The sequence below is a fragment of the Pseudophryne corroboree genome, chromosome 3 (genome assembly GCF_028390025.1).
Source record: "Pseudophryne corroboree isolate aPseCor3 chromosome 3, aPseCor3.hap2, whole genome shotgun sequence".
NCBI lineage: Eukaryota > Metazoa > Chordata > Amphibia > Anura > Myobatrachidae > Pseudophryne > Pseudophryne corroboree.
Window position 1 is genome coordinate 38,574,944 of NC_086446.1, and position 13,561 is coordinate 38,588,504.

General features: G+C 48.3%; 1 protein-coding gene across 1 annotated transcript in view; it reads left to right on the plus strand.

Moving 5' to 3' along the window:
* Positions 1-13,561, plus strand: part of LOC135057124 (uncharacterized) — a 249,703-nt gene that overhangs the window by 22,716 nt on the left and 213,426 nt on the right. The window contains exon 2 of the mRNA XM_063963019.1: positions 6,241-6,306. Coding sequence (XP_063819089.1) covers positions 6,241-6,306 — 66 coding nt within the window. The remainder of the gene's footprint in view (positions 1-6,240; positions 6,307-13,561) is intronic.

The window sequence follows — 13,561 nt, forward strand, 5'->3', positions numbered from 1 at the left end:
TAATCCCAAATGCAGTCAATTGTTGGTTGTAGAGAACTCTTGTGTCCTAATTACTAATATGTTTTGTAGTAAAAAAAACCCCGCTACAAATGGTCATTTGAACACTATGTTGTAAAAAGCGCTTATATCCTAATTAATAATACATTTTTGTGGTCATAACTTGCTACAAATTGTAAGTATATTCCTAACAGGACATCTTCTCACCACATATAATTTATATGAGGGCTAGAGGACTGATGCGGTATAATCTGAACACTTGTCTGTGCAAATCGGAATCGCTTATAATGAATGCTCTTATATATCACGCATTCACACAAGTCAGTTTGGGGGTTTAATCCTGCTGGAGCATAAAATTCCACAATACACGGGAGTTGGTAATTTTCCTCAATCTCCCATCTCCAGCATGTAATTAATCAGAAACAGCTCAAACAGGCCGTAATAATCTTGCTAAATTAGAGAATCTCAATGGCATACACTACAGGTAATAACCTATTTCACTTAATACAGTGTATAGTCTGCAGCTGATTAAATCAGGCTAGAATGGTCTGACTAAAATACAAAGTGCCAGTAACGTATTGTGCAGATGGTGAACTCGTATTCTCACTGATCCGCAACAAATGTTTGAAAGTCAGCCGTGTCAGTACTATCATAACCTGGCTGCATTACAATGTATCCAAAACGTGTTCTACCAGTTATATTCTCATGCAATTACCGTATAGTATGGCATACAATCTTTTATATAGATAGAAAGTGGGCTGTCTGTCTCTGTGGATTAAACCCTCATATACTAACTCACAGGTTCTCAAACTCGGTCCTCGGGACCCCACACAGAGCATGTTTGGCAGGTAACCCAGCAGGTGCACAGGTGTATTTATTGCTCACTGACACATTTTAAAAGGTCCACAGGTGCAGCTCATTATTTCACTTGCGATTCTGTGAGGAGACCTGCAAAACATGCACCGTGTGGGGTCCTGAGGACCGAGTTTGAGAACCTATGTACTAACTGGATGAAATAAGATTAGGTGTCAGTTTGCTGCATGTCTTATTTTCCGTTTCCGTTATTAGCAATACTGCATTGTATCATGCTAGTTCTCTAAGCTATGCCCAAATAAGCCTTTCTAAATCCCTAGTGACAGGGAAGCAACACTTATTATTACCCTGATACAGGCTAGGAAGGGAGGAACATCTAAACATTACCATCGAATTTGGAAAAAGTAGGTGGAGTTTCAACTTGGACGGTTTCTCCTATTCCTGCAAGCAGGTGTGGATATGGTCCTGAGATTGGGTTCCCTCAAGGTCCAGATTTCAGCGTTATCCATTTTCTTCCAGAAACAATTGGATTCCCTCCCTGAGGTTCAGAACTTTCTGAAAGGGGTTCTGCACATCCAGCCTCCCTTTGTGGCGGCGACGGCACCCTGGGATCTTGACTTGGTGTTGCATTTCCTACAATCGGATTGGTTTGAGCCTCTACAGGAGGCTGAGGTCAAGTTACTCACGTGGAAGGCGGTAACTTTGTTGGCCTTAGCTTCTGCGCGATGTGTGTCGTAATTGGGGGTTTTGTCCTGTAGATGTCCCTATCTGGTCTGCCATGACGATAGGGCTGAACTCTGGACTCGTCAACAGTTCCTTCCTAAGGCTGTGTCGGCTTTTCCTGTCAACCAACCTGTTGTGGTGCCTGACTCCTCCATTGCTTCAAAGGCCTTGGATATTGTGAGGGCTTTGAAGATCTATGTGAAGAGGACTGCTCGTCACAGAAAGTCGGACTCTCTGTTTGTCCTGTATGAGCCCAAGAAAATTGGGTGTCCTGCTTCTTTTTTATTTTTTTAAACAGAATTTTTATTAGTGAGGTCATAATATCATATGCCCTCATACTGCCAGATATGCCCCACAGTGCCAGATATGCCCTCATATTGCCAGATATGCCCCACAGTGCCAGATATGCCCTCATGCTGCCAGATATGCCCTCATGCTGCCAGATATGCCCTCATGCTGCCAGATATGCCCTCATGCTGCCAGATATGCCCCACAGTGCCAGATATGCCCCACAGTGCCAGATATGCCCCACAGTGCCAGATATGCCCCACAGTGCCAGATATGCCCCACAGTGCCAGATATGCCCTCATGCTGCCAGATATGCCCTCATGCTGCCAGATAAGCCCTCATGCTGCCAGATATGCCCTCATGCTGCCAGATATGCCCCACAGTGCCAGATATGTCCTCATGCTGCCAGATATGCACCACAGTGCCAGATATGCCCTCATGCTGCCAGATATGCCCCACAGTGCCAGATATGCCCCACAGTGCCAGATATGCCCTCATGCTGCCAGATATGCCCTCATGCTGCCAGATATGCCCTCATGCTGCCAGATATGCCCTCATGCTGCCAGATATGCCCCACAGTGCCATATGTGCCCTCATGCTGCCAGATATGACCCATAATGCCAGATGTGCCAGATATGCTCTCATGCTGCCAGATATGCCCCCACAGTGCCAGATATGCCCTCATGCTGCCAGACATGCCCCCACAGTGCCAGATATGCCCTCATGCTGCCAGACATGCCCCACAGTGCCAGATGTGCCCTCATGCTGCCAGATATGCCCCATAATGCCAGATGTGCCAGATATGCCCCACAGTGCCAGATATGCCCCATAATGCCAGATGTGCCAGATATGCCCCACAGTGCCAGATATGCCCTCATGCTTCCAGCTATGCCCCACAGTGCCAGGTATGCCCTCATACTGCCAGATATGCCCCACAGTGGCAGATATGCCCTCATACTGCCAGATATGACCCACAGTGCCAGATGTGCCAGTTTGTTACTTCCCCTCCGTCGCTCCCGCGCTGTCCCGAAGCTGCCGCGCTGTCTTCTGAAGGAGGGACACGGAGGGCACAGCGCGCGACTCTCCTGTGTCCCTCCTGCGTCTCCGGCGGCAGCGGCGTGTGTGTGTTAAAGGAATTGTCGGTTCGTGCACTTCCTTTAACACACGCCGGAGACGCAGGAGGGACACAGGAGAGCCGCGCGCTGTACCCCCCGTGTCCCTCCTAAATACTCACTCGAGTATAAGCCGAAGTGGCTTTTTCAGCACAAAAAAAGGTGCTGCAAAAGTCGGCTTATACTCGAGTATATACGGTAATCCCCGGGAGGGGTCTATCAATTAAATCAAGAGTTATCACGGGTAGCACAGGGCGTTACAAATTAAAAGGCGAGGGGGCATGTAGGGTAGTCAGCCACGGATTCCATATGTTATCAAATGACTTAGAGGAACAATGAATAATACTAGTCATATATATTCCATACAGTAAACATACCAGATACGAGATATTATAGCCTGTATGGGGGGAGGAGCAGGGTGTTTCCAATCGGCTGCCAATTGACATGTCATTGCAGAGACCACATGGCGTAGCAGTTTATTTTGAGGTCTTGTCAACGTTGGCAGGTTCATGGGAAGGAGGATATATACAAGATTAATTACGTCCCTCCATATAGTCACTATTTTAGTGCACGACCACCATATATGTAGGAAAGATCCCTCCAAACCACATCCTCTCCAACATCTGTCCGTTGTATCAGGGTACATTTTGCCAATACTTTATATTACTGTGCACTGCTCCCAGCTTTAATGATCCGTGTGTAGGCTATGGCTCGCAGACGGCCGGCCGCAGCGGGCGGCTCCAATTATACGTCTCCTAGCTGGCTTGTGATGGGAGGGAGTAAGGGGGCTGGAAGTGTTGGAATGTTAGAATGGCAGTGCTCCCCAGCTTCAGGAAAGCTGCAGTCTGTGGCAGAGCTCCCCAGCTCTGGGAAAGCTGCAGTCTGTGGTTGTTTCCCCCAGCTCCAGGGAATCTGCAGTGCGTGGCAGCGCTCCCCAGCCCCAGGAAAGATGGCCGCCAGATGCGTGTGCAGGTGAGGGAGGGAGGCCACAGCAAGCGGGCAGTGCGCAGGCCTAATTCCGCTCCAGGGGTGGTGTATAGGCCAGGCTCCGGGATCGGTGGGAGCAGCGTCAGCACCAGGCGCCGCGGCCAGCCTCTCGCGCCCGCAAGCGGCTGTGAGCGAGGAGGCAGACGGGTGTCAGAGCTGGTCCAGGGGCTCGGCAGGCGGCAGACCAGTACGCCAAGGCAGGTAGCGGGGTGAGCCACACGGCGGGTCCAGATCGGAGGTGTCAGGCTGTACTACGGGCACTGGCAGCAGCCACTCCGGGGTGAGGAGTAAAATCGAGTCCCCAGCTTTAGCAGGGGAGACAGGCCGCAACCCGCGAAGAGGTAATAGACCTTTTCCGGGCTCCGCAACCTGACCCCTGCAGCGTGGAAGCTGTGTAGTCTCCCAGGGAACAAGCAGGGGGGAGATAGGAAGCTTCGGGCTAAGGCAAACAAGGTCTATTAACACAGTTAAGGCTGGAGCTCAGGGGAAGCACGTCTGAACGCAATGGCTGCCAAGCCACACCCCATGGGTGTCCTGCTTCTAAGCAGACGATTTCTTGCTGGATCAGGTTCACTATCCAGCATGCTTATTCTACGGCAGGATTGCCGTGTCCAAAATCTGTTAAGGCCCACTCTACTCGTAAAGTGGGTTCTTCCTGGGCGGCTGCCCGAGGGGTGTCGGCTTTGCAGCTTTGCCGAGCGGTTACTTGGTCTGGGTCGAACGCGTTTTACCCTCTGATGACCTCAAGTTTGGTCAAGCAGTTCTGCAGAAGCCTGCGCGCTCTCCCTCCCATTCTGGGAGCTTTGGTACATCCCCATGGTACTAATATGGACCCCAGCATCCTCTAGGACGTAAGAGAAAATAGGATTTTAATTACCTACCGGGAAAATCCTTTTCTCGTAGAGGATGCTGTGCGCCCGTCCAGCGCTTCTTTATCCTGCAGTGGTTATTTGGTTCAGTACTACCTGGGTTCTTTACTGTTTCAGCTGTTGCTGAGTTGTTCCGGCATGTTGGCTGGATTTGCATGTTGTGTGAGCTGGTATGAATCTCGCCACTATCTGTGTATTTCCTTCTCTCGAAGAATGTCGTCTCCTCGGGCACAGTTTCTAGACTGAGTCTGGTAGGAGGGGCATAGAGGGAGGAGCCAGCCCATACTATTAAACTCTTAAAGTGCCAATGGCTCCTGGTGGACCCGTCTATACCCCATGGTACTAATATGGCCCCCTGCATCATCTACGGACTATGAGAAAAGGATTTACCAGTAGGTAATTAAAATCCTGTTTTTATAGGACTTACCTCATGTTTGTTCCCAGAATGGCCGCGGTACAGCTGCACTCTGCGGTGGCATTGGCGCCCCGGGGAGAGGCTGGATGCGGTCGTATGGTGCGGTGAACGGGCGATCAGTGACCCGGTGTTCACCGCTGCTGTATTGCCGGGTTCCCGCGGCTTCCGGGTGGGTGATGCGTGCCTGAAGTGCCGGTGATGCATTTAATCCCAGGAAGCATTGCGGCGGCCTGCTGTGCATGTGCGTAAAGGGCTGATAAAGATGGCACCATGCACCAGGAGGTATGGAGCAGCTTTGGAGACCTCTGTTTACCTGAATCAGCATGGAAGAGCCTTCTCCCCAAAAGCCTGTTTCTGGCCAGCTGAAGTAAGTCCTCTCAGAGGGCTGTTTACTCATCATACATGTTCTTAGATTAGTTAGGGTTTCTGATTAGTACATTGGGGGTAATTCTGAGTTGATCGCAGCAGAAATTCTGTTAGCAACTGGGCAAAACCATGTGCACTGCAGGGGAGGCAGATATAACATGTGCAGAGAGAGTTAGATTTGGGTGTGGTGAGTTCAATCTGCAATCTAATTTGCAGTGTAAAAATAAAGCAGCCAGTATTACCCTGCACAGAAATAAAATAACCCACCCAAATCTAACTCTCTCTGCAAATGTTATATCTGCCACACCTGCAGTGCACATGGTTTTGCCCAGTTGCTAACAGATTTCCTGCTGCGATCAACTTGAAATTACCCCCATTGATTGTATTCTAGTGTGCCTATTTGTGGAGCAAAGAGGAGGAGTTGCAAGAAAAATAATCTGTCTAGGATTTGTCTTGCATGTGATAGACCATTCTCAGTGGATGCGAATTTGTGTTTAATCTGTACCTGTGGCTGATGCATCCAGTCAGCATATAGAGTTGATGGAATGGATGAATTTCTGCAAGGAGTAAGGGCTGCCATGAAGTTGGAAAAAGAAAACAGCAAATGATACTTATACTTCCTGGCAGCCCATGAATTGCCCTCACTGATGTCAGTGTTTTTTCTCCCTAGGATCTCATATATACGGAGACATCCAAAGACAAGGAGGAAAGGGAGGAGTACAGCTATATACCCAAGGTGGGCAGATCCTAAGCAAAAAAACTCCTGTCTAATTAAGGAGAAGGGGGTGTCTACCCATAGTAAGGGCTGCCATGAAGTATTGTAAAGAAATGGAATTATCGTGAGTATCATTCGCTGTTTTTCACGGTCTCAGAAAACAAAAGTTGGACACAGATCTCCGACTTTAGGTTTGTTTTTTTTTTTTTTTTGCCAACACTATTTTATTTATTAGCAGTTTCTTATATAGCGCATCATATTCCGTTGCGCTTTACATTTAGAACAACAGTTATAGAACAAAACTGGGCAAAGACAGACATAGAGGTAGGAAGGTCCTGCTCACAAGCTTACAATCTATAGCAGGGGTGGCCAACCAGTCAGAGACAAAGAGCCCCAAAAAATGTGTTAGGTACGTCAAAGAGCCGACATCGAGCCAAAGGCGCACACGCAAAAATGGGGTGTGACCTAGTGCCTTCTAGGCCACGCCCCTGGTATAAAATACATTGAAATAGCCAGATCCAACATAAAATACATTGAAAAAGCCACTTCCACATAAAAGAATTGAAAAAGCCAGATCCACATAAAATATATTGAAAAATCCAGATTCACATAATACACTCCAGCCAGCACCCTCAAGAGTCACTCCAGCCAGCACCCTAAAGAGTCACTTCAGCCAGCACCCTCAAGTGTCACTTCAGCCAGCACCCTCAAGTGTCACTTCAGCTTCCCCCAATTCATGCCATTGCAGCAGCCCGTTATGTCCTCTGTTTGCTGGTGGGTGTCTCATCTCTAGTATTTGGCTCCCTCAGTTCTAAGTCCCCGTAGTGCTGCTGCCTGTTTTTCTGGAGAGCAGGGGTTACCGGATGTCGTGGTCATGTGACTTTGTGTGTTAGGAGCCACATTTGAAGAAAGAAAGAGCCACATGTGGCTCAAGAGCCACAGGTTGGCCACCGCTGATCTATAGGGAAATAGGCATTGATACATTGATAGCAGTGAAAAGGGGCATGGCGCCAGACTCCGGGGGCATATGTGCGCGCGGCGAAGCGGGGGCGCGGCCATGCAAAAATTAGGGGGCGTGGCCATGCCCACGTCATTTCCGTGGGCGGTGCGGCCCACAGATGCTACTATAGAGAGCGTCTGTGGCCGGCGATGTCACTGTTGGGGGCGTGCCCAGCACCTCCGTCGATGCTGGGCTTCCCCCAGCTCTCACCCAATGCGTGAATGGATGCCTCGCGCATGCACACGCATCTTTACACGCCGGGAGGGAAGGAAGTGGGCGGCTGTTCTAGCAGGGCGCCGCAAAAGGGGCAGGGTGCGGCGCCCTGCTAAAACAGCCTAGATTGAACATTACCCAGCAATGTTGGAAGACAAAATATGTGAGGTTATGTGGGCTGTACAGAGAGGATGTAATTGGATATGGAAGCATTGAAGGATAAGGGGGTGGGTCTGGAATTTAATAAGCTTTTCTAAAGAGATGAGTTTTCAGGGAACGTTTAAAGGTTTGGAGACTAGAGGAGAGTCTTATTGTGCGTGGGAGGGCATTCCACAGAGTGGGTGAAGCCCGGATAAAGTCCTGTAATTTTGAGTGGGAACAGGTAATACATGTGGATGAGAGACACAGATCTTGTGCAGAGCGGAGGGGTCTGATAAGGAGATATTTTGATATGAGTGAGGAGATGTATGATGGTGCAGTTTGGTTAATAGCCAAGTATGTAAGTAAAAGTATTTTATATTTGACACGGTAGAATACCGGTAACCAATGGAGGGACTGACAGAGCGGATCAGCAGACAAAGAACGTCTGGCGAGGAAGATTAGCCTCGCAGCTGCATTTAAAATGGATTGAAGTGGTGATAGCCTATGTTTGGGAAGACCAGTAAGGAGACTATTACAATAATCAATGCAGGAGATGATCCATGCATGGATTAGCGTTTTTGACTGAGCCCTGCTGTACTCCAACTGATAGAGGTAGAGAAAAAGAGGTAGGATCAGAGAAGTGATCACTGAAAGAACGATTAGATAGGATGAGAACCAAGTAAGTACTGTGTCCTGAAGACCTAGGGATTGCAGTGTTTGTATGAGAAGAGAGTAGTCAACAGTGTCAAAAGCAGCAGAGAGATCTAGAAGAATAAGAAGTGTGTAATGGCCTTTTGATCTAGCAGTGACCAGATCATTCACTACTTTGGTCAGTGCCATCTCTGTGGAGTGTTGGGCACGAAAGCTTGACTGAAGTGGGTCCAATAAGTTGTGGGAGTTAAGAAAGTGTGTAAGACCAGTGTAGGCAAGTCTCGCAAGTAGCTTGGAGGGACATGGTAGCTGAGAAATGGGACGTAGTTAGAGTGTGTGTTTGGGTCAGAGTTGTGTTTTTTTAGAATGGGAGTAATCACTGCATGTTTAAACAGAGAAGGAAAGATACCAGTAGAGAGAGAGAGAGAGAGAGAGATTACAGATTTTAGTTAAGGTTGGGATAAGTACAGGAGACAAAGTTTTACTGACTTGTGAGGGTATAGGATCAAGAGGAGAAGTAGTGGAGTAGGAGGATGAAAAGAGTGTTGATACTTCCTCTTCACTTGTGGGATCAAATGAAGAGGAAAGTGCCAGAGGGTTCAGGTAGGGAATTGAGCAGGTCACTGGCTGAGTTAGAGCATACCATTTCATCTCAGATTTGATCAATCTTATCCCTGAAGTAGGAAGCAAGTTCTTGTGCACTGACAGTAGCTAGTGGGGGAAGTGAGGGAGGGTAAACAAGTGATTTAAATGTATTAAAAAGTCACCTGGGGTTAGCGTCTGTATGATGTACGGTCCCCTCACAATAGGAGCACATGAGATGCAGTGACCCTGCAGTGTCTGTATGATGTACGGTCCCCTCACAATAGGAGCACAGGAGATGCAGTGACCCTGCAGTGTCTGTATGATGAACGGTCCCCTCACAATAGGAGCACAGGAGATGGAGTGACCCTGCAGTGTCTGTATGATGTACGGTCCCCTCACAATAGGAGCACAGGAGATGGAGTGACCCTGCAGCGTCTGTATGATGTACGGTAACCTCACAATAGGTGCACATGAGCTGTAATGACCCTGCAGTGTCTGTATGATGTACGGTCCCCTCACAATAGGAGCACATGAGATGCAGTGATCCTGCAGTGTCTGTATGATGTACGGTCCCCTCACAATAGGAGCACATGAGATGCAGTGACCCTGCAGTGTCTGTATGATGTATGGTCCCCTCACAATAGGAGCACATGAGATGCAGTGACCCTGCAGTGTCTGTATGATGTACAGTCCCCTCACAATAGGAGCACATGAGATGCAGTGACCCTGCAATGTGTCTGTATGATGTACAGTCCCCTCACAATAGGAGCACATGAGATGAAGTGACTCTGCAGCTTCTGTATGATGTACTGTCCCCTCACAATAGGAGCACATGAGATGTAGTGACCCTGCAGTGTCTGTATGATGTACGGTCCCCTCACAATAGGAGCACATGAGATGCAGTGATCCTGCAGTGTCTGTATGATGCACGAGTTACATGTTTACCTGCCATATGTATTGCTAACGCTGGTTACCTGAGACTAGTATAGAAGCCATAACCAGCCTACTTCCACTGTGCACGTGTTACCTACTTACCTGCCAAATGTATTGCTAACGCTGGTTACCTGAGACTAGTATAGAAGCCATAACCAGCCTACTTCCACTGTGCACGTGTTTCCTGCTTATCTGCCACCTGTTAATTTTATTGGAATAATAAAATGGAGTTGGATCCTGTAAAATGTGTTTATCATTGTGTCTGAGGGGTAAAGCAGGTCTGCCGCTCTGATCACCGAAACCATTCATTGCAGCACCTCACCATTTAGTTTAAGTTTTCGGCACTGTAAATGTTTGTAGGTGTATACACACATGAGATGCAGTGACCCTGCAGTGTCTGTATGATGTACGGTAGCCTCACAATAGGAGCACATGAGATGCAGTGACCCTGCAGTGTCTGTATGATGTACGGTCCCTTCACAATAGGAGCACATGAGATGCAGTGACCCTGCAGTCTCTGTATGATGTACGGTAGCCTCACAATAGGAGCACATGAGATGCAGTGACCCTGCAGTGTCTGTATGATGTACGGTCCCCTCACAATAGGAGCACATGAGATGTAGTGACCCTGCAGTGTCTGTATGATGTACTGTCGCCTCACAATAGGAGCACATGAGATGCAGTGACCCTGCAGTGTCTGTATGATGTATGGTCCCCTCACAGTAGGAGCACATGAGATGTAGTGACCCTGCAGTGTCTATATGATGTATGGTCCCCTCACAATAGGAGCACATGACATGCAGTGACCCTGCAGTGTCTGTATGATGTATGGTCCCCTCACAGTAGGAGCACATGAGATGCAGTGACCCTGCAGTGTCTGTATGATGTACGGTTCCCTCACAATAGGAGCACATGAGATGCAGTGACCCTGCAGAGTCTGTATGATGTACGGTCCCCTCACTATAGGAGCACATGAGATGCAGTGACCCTGCAGTGTCTGTAGGACGTACGGTTCCCTCACAATAGGAGCACATGAGATGCAGTGACCCTGCAGAGTCTGTATGATGTACGGTCCCCTCACTATAGGAGCACATGAGATACAGTGACCCTGCAGTGTCTGTATGATGTACGGTCCCCTCACAGTGGGAGCACATGAAATGTAGTGACCCTGCAGTGTCTGTATGATGTACGGTCCCCTCACAATAGGAGCACATGAGGTGCAGTGACCCTGCAGTGTCTGTATGATGTACGGTCGCCTCACAATAGGAGCAAATGAGATGTAGTGAGCCTGCAGTGTCTGTATGATGTACGGTAACCTCACAATAGGAGCACATGAGATGCAGTGACCCTGCAGTGTCTGTATGATGTACGCTCCCCTCACAATAGGAGCACATGAGATGCAGTGACCCTGCAGTGTCTGTATGATGTACGGTCCCCTCACAGTGAGAGCACATGAAATGTAGTGACCCTGCAGTGTCTGTATGATGTACGCTCCCCTCACAATAGGAGCACATGAGATGCAGTGACCCTGCAGTGTCTGTATGATGTACAGTCCCCTCACAGTGAGAGCACATGAAATGTAGTGACCCTGCAGTGTCTGTATGATGTACGGTCCCCTCACAATAGGAGCACATGAGATGCAGTGACCCTGCAATGTCTGTATGATGCACGAGTTACCTGCTTACCTGCCATATGTATTGCTAACGCTGGTTACCTGAGACTAGTATACAAGCCATAACCAGCCTGCTTCCACTATGCACAAGTTACCTGCTTACCTGCCATATGTATTGCTAACGCTGGTTACCTGAGACTGTAGTATAGAACCCATAACCAGCCTGGTGCCACTGTGCACGTGTTACCAGCTTACCTGCCATATGTATTGCTAACGCTGGTTACCTGAGACTAGTATAGAAGCCATAATCAGCCTGCTTCCACTGTGCACGAGTTACCTGCTTACCTGCCATATGTATTGCTAACGCTGGTTACCTGAGACTAGTATAGAAGCCATAACCAGCCTGCTTCCACTGTGCACGAGTTACCTGCCATATGTATTGCTGACGCTGGTTACCTGAGACTAGTATAGAAGCCATAACCAGCCTGCTTCCACTGTGCACGAGTTACCTGCTTACCTGCCATATGTATTGTTAACGCTGGTTACCTGAGACTAGTATAGAAGCCATAACCAGCCTACTTCCACTGTGCAAGAGTTACCTGCCATATGTATTGCTAACGCTGGTTACCTGAGACTAGTATAGAAGCCTTAACCAGCCTACTTCCACTGTGCACGAGTTACCTGACTACCTGCCATATGAATTGCTAATGCTGGTTACCTGAGACTGCAGTATAGAAGCCATAACCAGTCTGCTTCCACTGTGCACGTGTTACCTGCTTACCTGCCATATGTATTGCTAACGCTGGTTACCTGAGACTAGTATAGAAGCCATAACCAGCCTACTTCCACTGTGCACGTGTTACCTGCTTAGCTGCCATATGTATTGCTAACGCTGGTTACCTGAGACTAGTATAGAAGCCATAACCAGCCTGCTTCCACTGTGCACAAGTTACCTGCTTACCTGCCATATGTATTGCTAACGCTGGTTACCTGAGACTGTAGTATAGAAGCCATAACCAGCCTACTTCCACTGTACACGTGTTACCTGCTTACCTGCCATATGTATTGCTAACGCTGGTTACCTGAGACTAGTATAGAAGCCATAACCAGCTTACTTCCACTGTGCACGTGTTACCTGCTTACCTGCCACTTGTATTGTTAACGCTGGTTACCTGAGACTGCAGTATAGAAGCCATAACCAGCCTACTCCCACTGTGCACGAGTTTCCTGCTTACCTGTCACCTGTATTGCTAACGCTGGTTACTTGAGACTGCAGTATAGAAGCCATAACCAGCCTGTTTCCACTGTGCACAAGTTACCTGCTTACCTGCCATATGTATTGCTAACGCTGGTTACCTGAGAGTAGTATAGAAGCCATAACCAGCCTGCTTCCACTGTGTACAAGTTACCTGCTTACCTGCCATATGTATTGCTAACGCTGGTTACCTGAGACTAGTATATAAGCCATATCCAGCCTGCTTCCACTGTGCACGTGTTACCTGCTTGCCTGCCATATGTATTGCTAACACTGGTTACCTGAGACTGCAGTATAGAAGCCATAACCAGCCTGCTTCCACTGTGCACGAGTTACCTGCTTACCTGCCACTTGTATTGCGGACGCTGGTTACCTGAGACTAGTATAGAAGCCATAACCAGCCTGCTTCCACTGTGCACGAGTTACCTGCCATATGTATTGCTGACGCTGGTTACCTGAGACTAGTATAGAAGCCATAACCAGCCTACTTCCACTGTGCACGTGTTACCTGCTTACCTGCCATATATATTGCTAACGCTGGTTACCTGAGACTAGTATAGAAGCCATAACCAGCCTACTTCCACTGTGCACGTGTTACCTGCTTACCTGCCATATGTATTGCTAACGCTGGTTACCTAAGACTAGTATAGAAGCCATAACCAGCCTACTTCCACTGTGCACGTGTTACCTGCTTACCTGCCATATGTATTGCTAACGCTGGTTACCTGAGACTAGTACAGAAGCCATAACCAGCCTACTTCCACTGTGCACGAGTTTCCTGACTACCTGCCATATGTATTGCTAATGCTGGTTACCTGAGACTGCAGTATAGAAGCCATAACCAGCCTGCTTCCACTGTGCACGTGTTACCTGCTTACCTGCCATA